The sequence below is a fragment of the Oncorhynchus gorbuscha genome, linkage group LG01, assembly GCF_021184085.1.
Source record: "Oncorhynchus gorbuscha isolate QuinsamMale2020 ecotype Even-year linkage group LG01, OgorEven_v1.0, whole genome shotgun sequence".
NCBI classification, from domain to species: Eukaryota; Metazoa; Chordata; class Actinopteri; order Salmoniformes; family Salmonidae; genus Oncorhynchus; species Oncorhynchus gorbuscha.
In genome coordinates this window covers 108,109,092-108,122,368 of record NC_060173.1, presented here as the reverse complement: position 1 = coordinate 108,122,368, position 13,277 = coordinate 108,109,092, and the positions used below count along the sequence as shown (strand labels likewise).

The 13,277-nt window shown below is 42.9% G+C and overlaps 1 protein-coding gene across 1 annotated transcript in view; it reads left to right on the top strand.

The window, feature by feature from the left end:
- LOC124048601 (activin receptor type-2A-like) overlaps nt 1-13,277 on the top strand; it is a 56,253-nt gene that overhangs the window by 26,327 nt on the left and 16,649 nt on the right. Inside the window, exon 4 of the mRNA XM_046369553.1 lies at nt 1,679-1,833. Coding sequence (XP_046225509.1) covers nt 1,679-1,833 — 155 coding nt within the window. The remainder of the gene's footprint in view (nt 1-1,678; nt 1,834-13,277) is intronic.

Here is a 13,277-nt window from a genome sequence, read left to right as displayed (position 1 = left end):
GTGGAATGCCCTGGATATTTGGAACAAAAAGCTAGGTCGGAGCCTGACTATGGAATCGAGCGACAGAGGCAGCATACACAGTCACATAGTCACACACGGTCACAGCTGCTTATTTAAAAAAAAACTTGCAATAGGGCCTATTTTGGAGAGCGACCATGCAGAAGTGTAGGGTCCTATAAATTCCTTTTTCTCTGTTTAGTTTTTCCAGTTTTCCACTTAAAGCCACACTGTTTAAATAGAATGTCCAATTTTGTTGTTTTCTAAGTTAACAACGATGCTTAAACCACATCCGGAGACCACTTTTCAGGTCTGGGAAAAATGTAATACATTTAGATTTTTGGGTGCAGTTACCCTTTGTTGTTTGGATAGCAATGTATCTGTAGCACTCATGTGATTGCAGAGTTTGCTAAACAAATAGCCACAGGATTGATGAAAATAATCATGATATCATTCTGCCAGGTAGGCATAGGCTACTTTGTAGTTTAGGTTTTTGGGAAACCGTACACATACACACAGAAGTGTGTTTCAGAAAGTTACAGGAAAATAAAAAATAAATCACTGTTGCATTTCGTTCATGTCTTCAATACATTTAGTTCCATACATTTAGTTCCATACATTTTGGAGTATTGTTGAATTCCGTTTTAATGTCTGGATTCCGTGATTCCGGCCGTGTTCTCCGTAAACCAGATTTTACAGGGCTCTAGGAGTGGATAAAGAGCGGGAGAGAGCGTCACCTGCTGACCAGAGCGATTCCATGCCTGTGTGGCGTGTGTCGTGTAGTGATCCTGCCAGGGGGTGGGGGGAGGATGCAGGCAAAGGAGGCAGGGTGGAGAGGATGGGCGTTTGGGCCTGCTATGTTTTTCATTTCAAAGAGGCTAATCCGGGTTGTTATCCCGCTTGCAGCTAAAATGGTGCACTGGGCAGGGGGAGGGGAGCGACGGGGTATAGGGTAGGAGGAGGGGCACTGCATGGGGGGTTGTGGCAGGCAGGCAGCATCATGAACAGTGCCCCTCTTTTGCTACCTAATGCCAGTTCAGCCGAGGTCACCCACATAGAAGCAATGGCACGCGGTCTCTCTCTCTCTCTCTCTCTCTCTCTCTCTCTCTCTCTCTCTCTCTCTCTCTCTCTCTCTCTCTCTCTCTCTCTCTCTCTCTCTCTCTCTCTCTCTCTCTCTCTCTCTCTCTCTCTCTCTCTCTCTCTCTCTCTCTCTCACACACTGGATGTCACGCTGGCAGGCAAAGGAAGGGAAATCCACCTCAGAGGTGACACGAGTGGATGTTGTGATTATGTGGTGGGGCTGCTGCTTTGGCGACGAGGCGCGATCCAGTCTTATCTCTCTCTCTCATGAAGCTCTGTAATGGGCCTGTGCCAGGATGGGAGCCGGTCGAACCAAACATGCTTTAGCTAGATAGCTAGAAATGCATTCAATAAAAATGACATCAGCCAGCTAAAGTTGAGCCCATATCATCTCTATATTATGAACACGGAGACTGCAACACATAAGTCATTATTTTTCACATTCTTGGCAAAGTTATTGTGGTGTCATTTTTACAAAACCCTTTCAGTGCTCCTTTTTTTTGAGTACATCCTATAATAGTCCTTTTGTCCTGGTATAATCTAGATTGATTGATTTAATTCTCTTTCTCTCTCCCTCTCTTCTCTCTCTTTCCCTCCATAGCAACATCGAACCCGGTTACCCAGAAGCCTCTTGTCTTCACCACTCTGATGTACTCACTGGTGCCCATCATAGGCATCACTGCCATCATCCTCTTCTCGTTCTGGATGTACCGCCATCACAAGCTGGCGTACCCGCTAGTCCTGGTGCCCACACAGGTATGACAACACACAGCACTATTGGACAAAACCCTCTTTAGTTACGATAACAGTTGTAGCTCGCTAGGCAATAATTGTAATAGGCTAGCTGCTGTATATGAATGAGTGTCGTTCTCTTTTTAATTTCACTTGTAGCTAGCATTTGATCTGTATTGGTTGGATGATGCAAGCAAGGTATTTTTATTTCACCTTTATTTAACCAGGTAGGCTAGTTGAGAACAAGTTCTCATTTGCAACTGACCTGGCCAAGATAAAGCAAAGCAGTTTGACACAAAACAACACAGAGTTACACATGGAATAAACAAATATACAATCAATATTACAGTAGAAAAATCTATATACAGCATGTGCAAATGAGGTAGGATAAGAGAGGTAAAGGCAATAAATAGGCCATGGTGGTGAAGTAATTATAATATAGCAATTAAACACTGGGATGGTAGAATGTGCAGAAGATGAATGTGCAAGTAGAGATACTGGGGTGCAAAGGAGCAAGATAAATACAGAATTGGAGATGAGGTAGTTGGATTGGGCTATTTACAGATGACCTATGTACAGGTGCAGTGATCTGTGAGCTGCTCTGACAGCTGGTGCTTAAAGCTAGTGAGGGAGGTAAGAGTCTCCAGCTTCAGATATTTTTGCAGTTCATTCCAGTCATTGGAACTGGGAGGAGAGGCGGCTAAAGGAAGAATTAGCTTTGGGGATGACCAGTGAGAGATATATACTATATTCAGTGTCCACAGATATGCTAGTCTGTACCATTCTCTTTAGCTAACATGCCACTCCTTATCATTGCCAAAGAGACTGGCCTTTTGGCAATCTCAAAGTTCAATAAGTTGTTATCAATAAAACGTCACAGTATGATGGTGCAGAGTGTTCGATTTGCCTGCTGGGGGGCAAAGAGACTCCCAGCTCCGCTAAAACCATTGACAACTGCGTGCCGTTTTCAAGGGATTGTTAAATAGATTTGAACTATTTGGTTGTAATATCATCACCACTCGAAGAGCATAGACAGAACTACACGTTTCAGATTATTCCATGCAAAACAATTGCGCACATTTAGCTCTATCGGAGTTATACAGCGTGTGACTGCATGCTTTTCATGATCAGATAACATCAATTGATATGTGAGGGTAGCCTCAAGATATCTCTCAAATTGGCCACCGTTAACTGGATATTTGAGTTATATAAAATAAAAGTGAACTATACCTGACACAGGAGTGGTTTAGGTTATTTTCCATCCTTTGTGGGCTCTGCCCGTCAAGCAGTAGAAGGGTGCATTTGCCAATGTACTGTTAGCTAATTATGTTTACTTTGTAAGCTACTGTACCGGTAGAAACCTTGTACAGTTGGCTAAACATATAGCATAGTGGTAAGTAGACCAAATGTACCCTTCTCCATTCAATGTAGGCCTACCTAGCAAAGTTACCGAACATCCCCTTTTCAACTGTTTTTAAGTGTTTAATCACAATTGCTGCCGACAGACATGATTGATGCATCACGTCAAATTGGCTAGTTAACAAGCTAACTTTTGCGTGATAAACTAGATCGCTATATTTGCTTGTCATCTATAGTGGTGATGACAGTAGTCCGTCCGACTGACAACTTTACCAGGATGAGGATTTACCGATGTCAAGCTCTTTCCAAAACCCTCATCTCTAATGAAGCAAGCAAATAATACATGTTTGCTTAGCTAGCTACATGCCAAATGGATAGGCTACCGTCACGTTTCTGAACTTGCATCGTCAATTGATGTTTACTGATCATGCAAAGCATGTGGTTACTTGCTGTATAACTCTGACGATAGAGCTAAAAGTGGAATGATCAGAAATGTTTAGTTATGACTATGCTCTTCAAGAGGTGACGATATTAAAACCAAATAGTTAACATTAATTTAACAACCCCCTTGAAAACGGCACGTAATGTTAGTTGTCAATGCTTTTTTTTTTAGCGGAGCTTGAGGTCTCCTTGAGGTCTCCTTGGGGTCTCCTTGAGGTCTCCTTGGGGTCTCCTTGAGGTCTCCTTGAGGTCTCCTTGGGGTCTCCTTGCCCCCCAGCAGCCAAATGAAATGCTCTGCACCGTATTGTGACATTTTATAGGTTGTAATTTAACACATTTGCAGCTAGAAATGTGTTCATTCGGTTCAACATCCACTGAAGTAGCTAGCAAGTTTACCAGATAACGTAGTTTCCTTGGTAACCAAACAAACCGACTTGCGTCATTACCGTGCTGATATTCTGTGCATTATAGGGAAAGAATGCATGCTCTAATATGCCCTTTATGACCATCAGAAACAAATATTCAACAATGCCATGGTATAATGAGAGTTATAAACTGGGTGGTTCGAGTCCTGAATGCTGATTGGCTGACAGCTATGTTATATCAGACCGTATACCACGGGTATGACAAAACAAGTGTTTTTACTGCTCTAATTATGTTGGTGTGTATGTTTCTTAAATATTGTTAGGCTGGTATTTACTGATCATGAAAAGCATGCAGTTACTTGCTGTATAACTATGATGATGGAGCTAAATGTCCGCAATTGTTTTGCATAGAATAATCAGACGTGTGGTTCTGACTATGCTCTTCAAGTGTAGCCAAATCGAACGTAATTGTGACGTTTTCTAGGTCGTTACCAATAGAAAGTCACAATAAGGTGCAGAGTGTTCGATTTGGCTGCCGGGGGGGCAAGGAAGTTCTAAAATTAGAATTTATAACAAAGTCAAAAACAAACATTTAGCTGTTCGCTAGGCAAGTTGTATTTTGAGGCTTAAAACGAAGATGTTTTGTTTTTAGAATTGTGGGATGTTTCGTTTTAGAATTGAGATGTGAGCTAGTAACTTTTGAAAACTTTTGACAGACTGTTTCTTCTGGACAAACAAATTCCAATTGCTTAGCAACCAGATACCAACATGTGCTTTGGAGAGAAAAAACCGAGTTCCAATATTTGCATAATCGTTGTGATTGGAGGATAGCTGTGAGGGTGATCGAATCAGGATCAAATTTGAAGATGGCAGAAAGGCCTCTCTCTTTGGCACAATGCATGGACTCACCTCAGTGGATGGAGTATAGGGAGTGTATTATGTAAAGAGACTAGTACCGAGGCTACAGATATGCCACTGTAGACACAACACCTCTTTGTTTTTACTGTGGCCCGCTTCGTTCATAAACTTTTCCTCCATCACGGCATGCTGTGAGAGAGGTACTGCTGTATGAGACAGATCAGTAGCAATCGGTTGTATAAGCTTACTGTACTTGAGCTTGTGCTGTTGGTTGGCTGAGTGCTTGAGAACTTTCAAACGTTGCACTACCTGCCGCAACACTACCTGCTACAATGCATAGTGCCAAACTCTAAAGTTTGGTGGAGGAGGAATGGTCTGGGGCTGTTTTTCATGGTTCAGGCTAGGCCCCTGAGTCCCAGTGATGCAAAATCTTAACGCTACAGCATACAATAACGTTCTAGACGATTCTGTGCTTCCAACTTTGTGGCAACAGTTTGGGAAAAGCCCTTTCCTGTTTCAGGTTGAGAATGCCCCCCGTGCACAAAGTGAGCTCTGGTTTGTCAAGGATCGGTGTGGAAGAACTTGACTGACCCTCACAGAACATTTTACATTTACATTTAAGTCATTTAGCAGACGCTCTTATCCAGAGCGACTTACAAATTGGTGCATTCACCTTATGACATCCAGTGGAACAGCCACTTTACAATAGTGCATCTAAATCTTTTAAGGGGGGGGGGGGGGGGGGGGTGAGAAGGATTACTTTATCCTATCCTAGGTATTCCTTAAAGAGGTGGGGTTTCAAGTGTCTCCGGAAGGTGGTGATTGACTCCGCTGTCCTGGCGTCGTGAGGGAGTTTGTTCCACCATTGGGGGAACAAACCATGACTCCATCGAACACCTTTGGAATGAATTGGAGTGCCGACTGCGAGCCAGGCCTAATGCTCTTGTAGCTGAAGTCACGCTTTTGTCTCACCAGGGGTGATGGTTGGATGCACGTTTATCTTCGAAGGAATGAGCGTTACACCGAGGCCTGTACTCAGGATCGATTTGGAGGTGGAAGATCCGTCATGGTCTGGGGCGGTGTGTCACAGCATCGTCGGACTGAGCTTGTTGTCATTGCAGGCAATCTCAATGCTGTGTGTTACAGGGAAAACATTCTCCTCCCTCATGTGGTACCCTTCCTGCATGACCCTCCAGCATGACAATGCCACCAGCCATACTGCTCGTTGTATGTGTGATTTCCTGCAAGACAGGAATGTCAGTGTTCTGCCATAGCCAGCAAAGAGCCAGGATCTCAATCCCATTGAGCACGTCTGGGACCTGTTGAATCGGAGGGTGATCAGAGGGTGAGGGTGAGGGCTGGGGCCATTCCCCCAAGAAATGTCCAGGACACATTATTCCATTTCTGTTAGTCACATGTCTGTGGAACTTGTTCAGTTTATGTCTCAGTTGTTGAATCTTGTTATGTTCATACGAATATTTACACATTTTCTGAATATAAACGCAGTTGACAGTGAGAGGACGTTTCTTTTTTTTTGCTGAGTTTATAACAACATAACATTATCTTCCCTCTTTACAGCCTTTAGTTTTGGTTGATAGGCATGAATGTACGGACACCCTTGGCAGATGGTCAGGTTGACATCAAGCCAGTGTATCATGTAGGACATAGTCTGAGCTGGGAAGTAGATGTGAGGAGCCATGCTGTTCTTTCACATCTTCATTGATTATTTCTACATAGGCAGGCAGGCATCCCTTCTGATGTTCCTGAGGCCACAGCTGCAGCAGCAACAGTCTCAAGTTAAAGTGATGCCCTAATCCACCTTCCAGAAATAAAAATCATGAAACTCCTGTCAATTAGGTGAAAGCCTGCAGTGCCAGTCAAAAGTTTGGACACATCTACTCATTCAAGGGTTTTTCTTTATTTGTACTATTTTCTACATTGTAGAATAATAGTGAAGACATCAGAACTATGAAATAACACATATGGAATCATGTAGTAACCAAAAACGTTTTCAACAAATCAAAATATATTTTAGATTCTTCAAAGTAGCCACCTTTTGCCTTTATGACAGCTTTGCACACTCTTGGCATTCTTTCAAACAGCTTCACCTGGAATGCTTTTCCCATATATTCTGAGCACTTGTTGGCTGCTTTTCCTTCACTCTGCAGTACAACTCATCCCAAACCATCTCAATTGGGTTGAGGTCGGGTGACTGTCGTTTCTCATTGCTTATTTGAGCTGTTCTTCCCATAATATTTTTATTTTATTTTATTTCACCTTTATTTAACCAGGCAGGCTATTTGAGAACACCTTTATTTAACCAGGTAGGCTAGTTGAGAACACCTTTATTTAACCAGGTAGGCTAGTTGAGAACACCTTTATTTAACCAGGCAGGCTATTTGAGAACACCTTTATTTAACCAGGTAGGCTAGTTGAGAACACCTTTATTTAACCAGGTAGGCTAGTTGAGAACACCTTTATTTAACCAGGTAGGCTAGTTGAGAACACCTTTATTTAACCAGGTAGGCTAGTTGAGAACACCTTTATTTAACCAGGTAGGCTAGTTGAGAACACCTTTATTTAACCAGGCAGGCTATTTGAGAACACCTTTATTTAACCAGGTAGGCTAGTTGAGAACACCTTTATTTAACCAGGTAGGCTAGTTGAGAACACCTTTATTTAACCAGGTAGGCTAGTTGAGAACACCTTTATTTAACCAGGCAGGCTATTTGAGAACACCTTTATTTAACCAGGTAGGCTAGTTGAGAACACCTTTATTTAACCAGGTAGGCTAGTTGAGAACACCTTTATTTAACCAGGTAGGCTAGTTGAGAACACCTTTATTTAACCAGGTAGGCTAGTTGAGAACAAGTTCTCATTTACAACTGCGACCTGGCCATGATAAAGCATAGCAGTGTGAACAGACAACACAGAGTTACACATGGAGTAAACAATTAACAAGTCAATAACACAGTAGAAAAAAAAGACATGAGGAGGTAGGCGAATAATTACAATTTTGTAGATTAACACTGGAGTGAAATGATCAGATGGTCATGTACAGGTAGAGATACTGGAGTGCAAAAGGGCAGAAAAGTAAATAAATATAAACAGTATGGGGATGAGGTAGGTAAATTGGGTGGGCTATTTACCGATAGACTATGTACAGCTGCAGCAATTGGTTAGCTGCTCACATGGTTGGTGAGGGAGATAAAAGTCTCCAACTTCAGTGTTTTTTGCAATTCGTTCCAGTCACAGGCAGCAGAGAACTGGAACGAAAGGCGGCCAAATTAGGTGCTACGGGTGGGTGTTGCCATCGTGACCAGTGAACTGAGATAAGGCGGAGCTCTACCTAGCATGGACTTGTAGATGACCTGGAGCCAGTGGGTCTGGCAACGAATATGTAGCGAGGGCCAGCCGACTAGAGCATACAGGTCACAGTGGTGGGTGGTGTATGGACTTGTTCTTTCACCAAATAGGGCTATCTTTTGTATACCACCGCTACCTTGTCGCAACACATCTGATTGGCTCAAACAAATTCACTTTTAACAAGGCACACCTGTTAATTTAAATGCATTCCAGGTGACCACCTCATGAAGTTGGTTGAGAGAATGTCTTCACTATTATTTTACAATGTATAAAATAGTACAAATAAAGAAAAACCCCTGAATGAGTAGATGTATCTAAACTTTTGACTGGTACTGTATGTTCTATCAGTGGGTAAAATCTACATTTTTGGTCCATCTGTGAAGTCAGGAAATCATGTTGAAATGGATGCATGGTTCTTGTTACTGGAGATGGGTGGGGGTGGAAACACACTAACACTTTTAAAACAATTACGTGCTTCCAGATTCCCAAATCAGCTAATAGATAGATAGTATGGTCAAACTTGTCTAGAACACATTCATCTGTTTATATTGACATGACACAGTATAGATTTCACTTAGATGTGCCCAATCTAAACTGTGTACCAAATGATTCAACTCAGTTTCTCCTTCAAGTATTATCTCGCAATGTGCCCTGTGTGTCTGTGGGAAATGTGGGAAAGGGCCCGTGTTGCTATAGCAATGTACTCTGCACTCGAGACGAACTGCAAGTTGAACTCGATGAGAGGCTCCTAAATTAATAGTGCCGTTTGTTTAGGTGCTTTTACAGCTAGCTAGCTACTTTACATACTGATATTGACTTTGGTGTTATTGTGTGTTGCTACGTTTGCTAGCTAGCCAGCTAGTCAGCCAGCACAGAGAAAGATCTTTGTATTGTGGGTTTGGTAGTCGATTTGAGCTGCAACACATTTCCACATGTTGTTACCAACCTTGTTATAACGACAAAATGAAATAGTTGTTCACCCAAAATATTGTTTGTGTTATTTAACACTGTTTACCACTGTTAATCATAGAAGTGAGTGGTTTGGTGTGGATTATCTATAAGTTTAGAGGTCACGTCGACCCCTTTTTGAGGCTCCTGAACCAAAGGGCACTTGACCTCTCTTCACAATAAGACGCACTTCTCTGACATAAGAGCATCAGTGCTGCTTTTAGAACCAATGTCCACTCCTGCATTAGTGTTATAATAGTTAGAAGACCGATCGACATGCTGTACATGAACCTGTCTCAGAAGCGGTGTAACGGGGTCTGTTAGAGACCGATAGAAGGACGGCTGGTTAGGCCTAGCTAGGATGAGTGGTCCTTTCTCAGTATGGGCGTCCTAAGCAAGTACAGTGCTTGATAATCATGAGAGGCGGATTGAAGAGGGCAATTAAGTGTGTGTGTGTGTGAATGTGTGCGCGTGTGTGTGGTTCTCGCCCACTTGTCATCGCCCGCACCACAAAACACTGAGCACAGGAAAGTGTTTGCTCGTTCGGAGAGGAGAGGGGGAGGGTGGATAAATAATGCATGCTCTCGCTCTCTCTGCTCCCTCGCTTTCTCTCTCTGCTCCCTCGCTTTCTCCCTCTGCACCCTCGCTTTCTCCCTCTGCTCCCTCGCTTTCTCCCTCTGCTCCCTCGCTTTCTCCCTCTGCACCCTCGCTTTCTCTCTCTGCTCCCTCGCTTTCTCCCTCTGCTCCCTCGCTTTCTCTCTCTGCTCCCTCGCTTTCTCTCTCTGCTCCCTCGCTTTCTCCCTCTGCTCCCTCGCTTTCTCTCTCTGCTCCCTCGCTTTCTCTCTCTGCTCCCTCGCTTTCTCCCTCTGCACCCTCCTTTCTCTCTCTGCTCCCTCGCTTTCTCCCTCTGCTCCCTCGCTTTCTCTCTCTGCTCCCTCGCTTTCTCCCTCTGCTCCCTCGCTCTCTCTCTGCTCCCTCGCTTTCTCCCTCTGCTCCCTCGCTTTCTCTCTCTGCTCCCTCGCTTTCTCTCTCTGCTCCCTCGCTTTCTCCCTCTGCTCCCTCGCTTTCTCTCTCTGCTCCCTCGCTTTCTCCCTCTGCTCCCTCGCTTTCTCCCTCTGCTCCCTCGCTTTCTCCCTCAGCTCCCTCGCTTTCTCTGCTCCCTTCGCTTTCTCCCTGTGCTCCTCCACCTTCCCTTATGGCTATAAAAAGGCTTTCTGCACGCAGGTCAATGAGACATGCCTGAGTTTGATCAATAACCAGCCATATTTTCATTAACACTAGAACCACTGGGCCTCTAAGGAACCCCCTTCAAGCTGATTAGTAGTCATTCTGGCTGCAACGTTCTAACAGTGGAATGAATACTTTTCATATATACTATCGCAAAAATAATCATTTGGTTGCGTTTATGAAGGTCTTGGGTAATTTTAGAAAAGCTTTTTATTTTTATTATATTAAAATATCATTTTCATTCGTTCATGTTACAAGGCTATATTTTAAATACAAAAACGCATAAAAAACTCAAGTGTTCAAAACATTTTATTTGTGGAATACCTTTTGTTACAACTATGAGACAGAAAGCATATGTGTTAGAGTACGGTAAAAGCTATAAAAGAAAAAAAAGTCTTTACAATTGTTTTTCTTTTTTAAATACCAGTGAATGGTCAAGATGCACAGTGAAATTATGAAAACATCAGCAGCCGAAAAATCATTATAAGCACCAAGTGGCCTTGATAAATAGTGAAATTCAGCACAAAAGCAATAATGGCATTATAATGAATATGTCGATAGCATAGCAGTCAAATAGTCAATTATTTTCAGCTCGTGTTTGTTTATTGCGTCTTCACTCAATGGCATCAGTTGGATTTCATTTAGCTGTTATTCCTTGTCCTAACAGTTGACTTAGCTGTTAGCCCTTGTCCTAACAGTTGACTTAGCTGTTAGCCCTTGTCCTAACAGTTGACTTAGCTGTTAGCCCTTGTCCTAACAGTTGACTTAGCTGTTAGCCCTTGTCCTAACAGTTGACTTAGCTGTTAGCCCTTGTCCTAACAGTTGACGTAGCTGTTATCCCTTGTCCTAACAGTTGACTTAGCTGTTATCCCTTGTCCTAACAGTTGACGTAGCTGTTATCCCTTGTCCTAACAGTTGACTTAGCTGTTATCCCTTGTCCTAACAGTTGACGTAGCTGTTATCCCTTGTCCTAACAGTTGACGTAGCTGGTATCCCTTGTCCTAACAGTTGACGTAGCTGTTATCCCTTGTCCTAACAGTTGACGTAGCTGTTATCCCTTGTCCTAACAGTTGACTTAGCTGTTATCCCTTGTCCTAACAGTTGACTTAGCTGTTAGCCCTTGTCCTAACAGTTGACTTAGCTGTTAGCCCTTGTCCTAACAGTTGACTTAGCTGTTATCCCTTGTCCTAACAGTTGACTTAGCTGTTATCCCTTGTCCTAACAGTTGACTTAGCTGTTATCCCTTGTCCTAACAGTTGACGTAGCTGTTATCCCTTGTCCTAACAGTTGACTTAGCTGTTATCCCTTGTCCTAACAGTTGACTTAGCTGTTATCCCTTGTCCTAACAGTTGACTTAGCTGTTATCCCTTGTCCTAACAGTTGACGTAGCTGTTATCCCTTGTCCTAACAGTTGACTTAGCTGTTATCCCTTGTCCTAACAGTTGACTTAGCTGTTATCCCTTGTCCTAACAGTTGACTTAGCTGTTATCCCTTGTCCTAACAGTTGACACAGTTTTCATACCTTTAACTTGCTTGACACACTTCGGCATAACTTTGTTTGGTTTTCGTGCATAATAGTCTCCAGTTCTCCCATCATCTTGTCATTCTTCAGCACCGTTGTGGACTACAACGGCTGTGCAGATGCCTTATTTTGCACAGAGGGAGAAGCTCCCGATTCACTTTGTTCGTGGTGCCAGACAGATTTGTTTTCTTTGCAAGCAACTTATTCGCTAATGATGATGAAGTGAAGAAATTGTCCACTGTGACATTTGTCCCATTGCCAATGTCAGGTTCCACAAGCCTCATCACCAACTTCCCGACACTTGCTCACCTGCTGCCGATGTGGGAATTTTCCCAGATTTTGAAAGCCATTCAGCATGTGGTAATTACAGTTGAAGTCGGAAGTTAACATACACTTAGGTTGAAGTTTTTAAAACTTGTTTTTCAACCACTCCAGAAATGTCTTGTTAACAAACTATAGTTTTGGCAAGTCAGTTAGGACATCTACTTTGCGCATGACACAAGTAATTTTTCCAACAATTGTTTACAAACAGATTATTTCACTTATAGTTCACTGTATCATAATTCCAGTGGGTCAGAAGTTTATATACACTAAGTTGACTGTGCCTTTAAACAGCTTGGAAAATTCCAGAAAATGATGTCATGACTTTAGAAGCTTCTCATAGGCTAATTGACATCATTTGAGTCAATTGGAGGTGTACCTGTGGATGTATTTCAAGGCCTACCTTCAAACTCAGTGCCTCTTTGCTTGACATCATGGGGGAATCGAAAATCAGCCAAGACCTCAGAAAAAGAATTGTAGACTTCCTCAAGTTTGGTTCATCCTTGGGAGCAATTTCCAAATGCCTGAGGTACCACGTTCATCTGTACAAACAATAGTACGCAAGTATAAACACCATGGGACCACGCAGCCGTCATATCGCTCAGGAAGGAGACGTGTACTGTCTCCTAGAGTTTAATGTACTTTGGTGCGAAAAGTGCAAATCAATCCCAGAACAGCAGCAAAGGACCTTGTGAAGATGCTGGAGGAAACGGGTACAAAAGTATCTATATCTACAGTAAAATGAGTCCTATATCGACATAACCTGAAAGGCCACTCAGCAAGGAAGAAACCACTGCTCCAAAACCGCCATTAAAAAGATCCAGACTACAGTTTGCAACTGCACATGGGGACAGAGATCATACTTTTTGGAGAAATATCCTCTGGTCTGATGAAACAAAAATAGAACTGTTTGGCCATAATGATCATTGTTATGTTTGGAGGAAAAAGGGGAGGCTTGCAAGCCGAAGAACGCCATCCCAACCTTGAAGCACGAGGGTGGCAGCATCATGTTGTGGGGGTGCTTTGCTGCAGGAGGGACTGGTGCACTTCACAAAATAGAT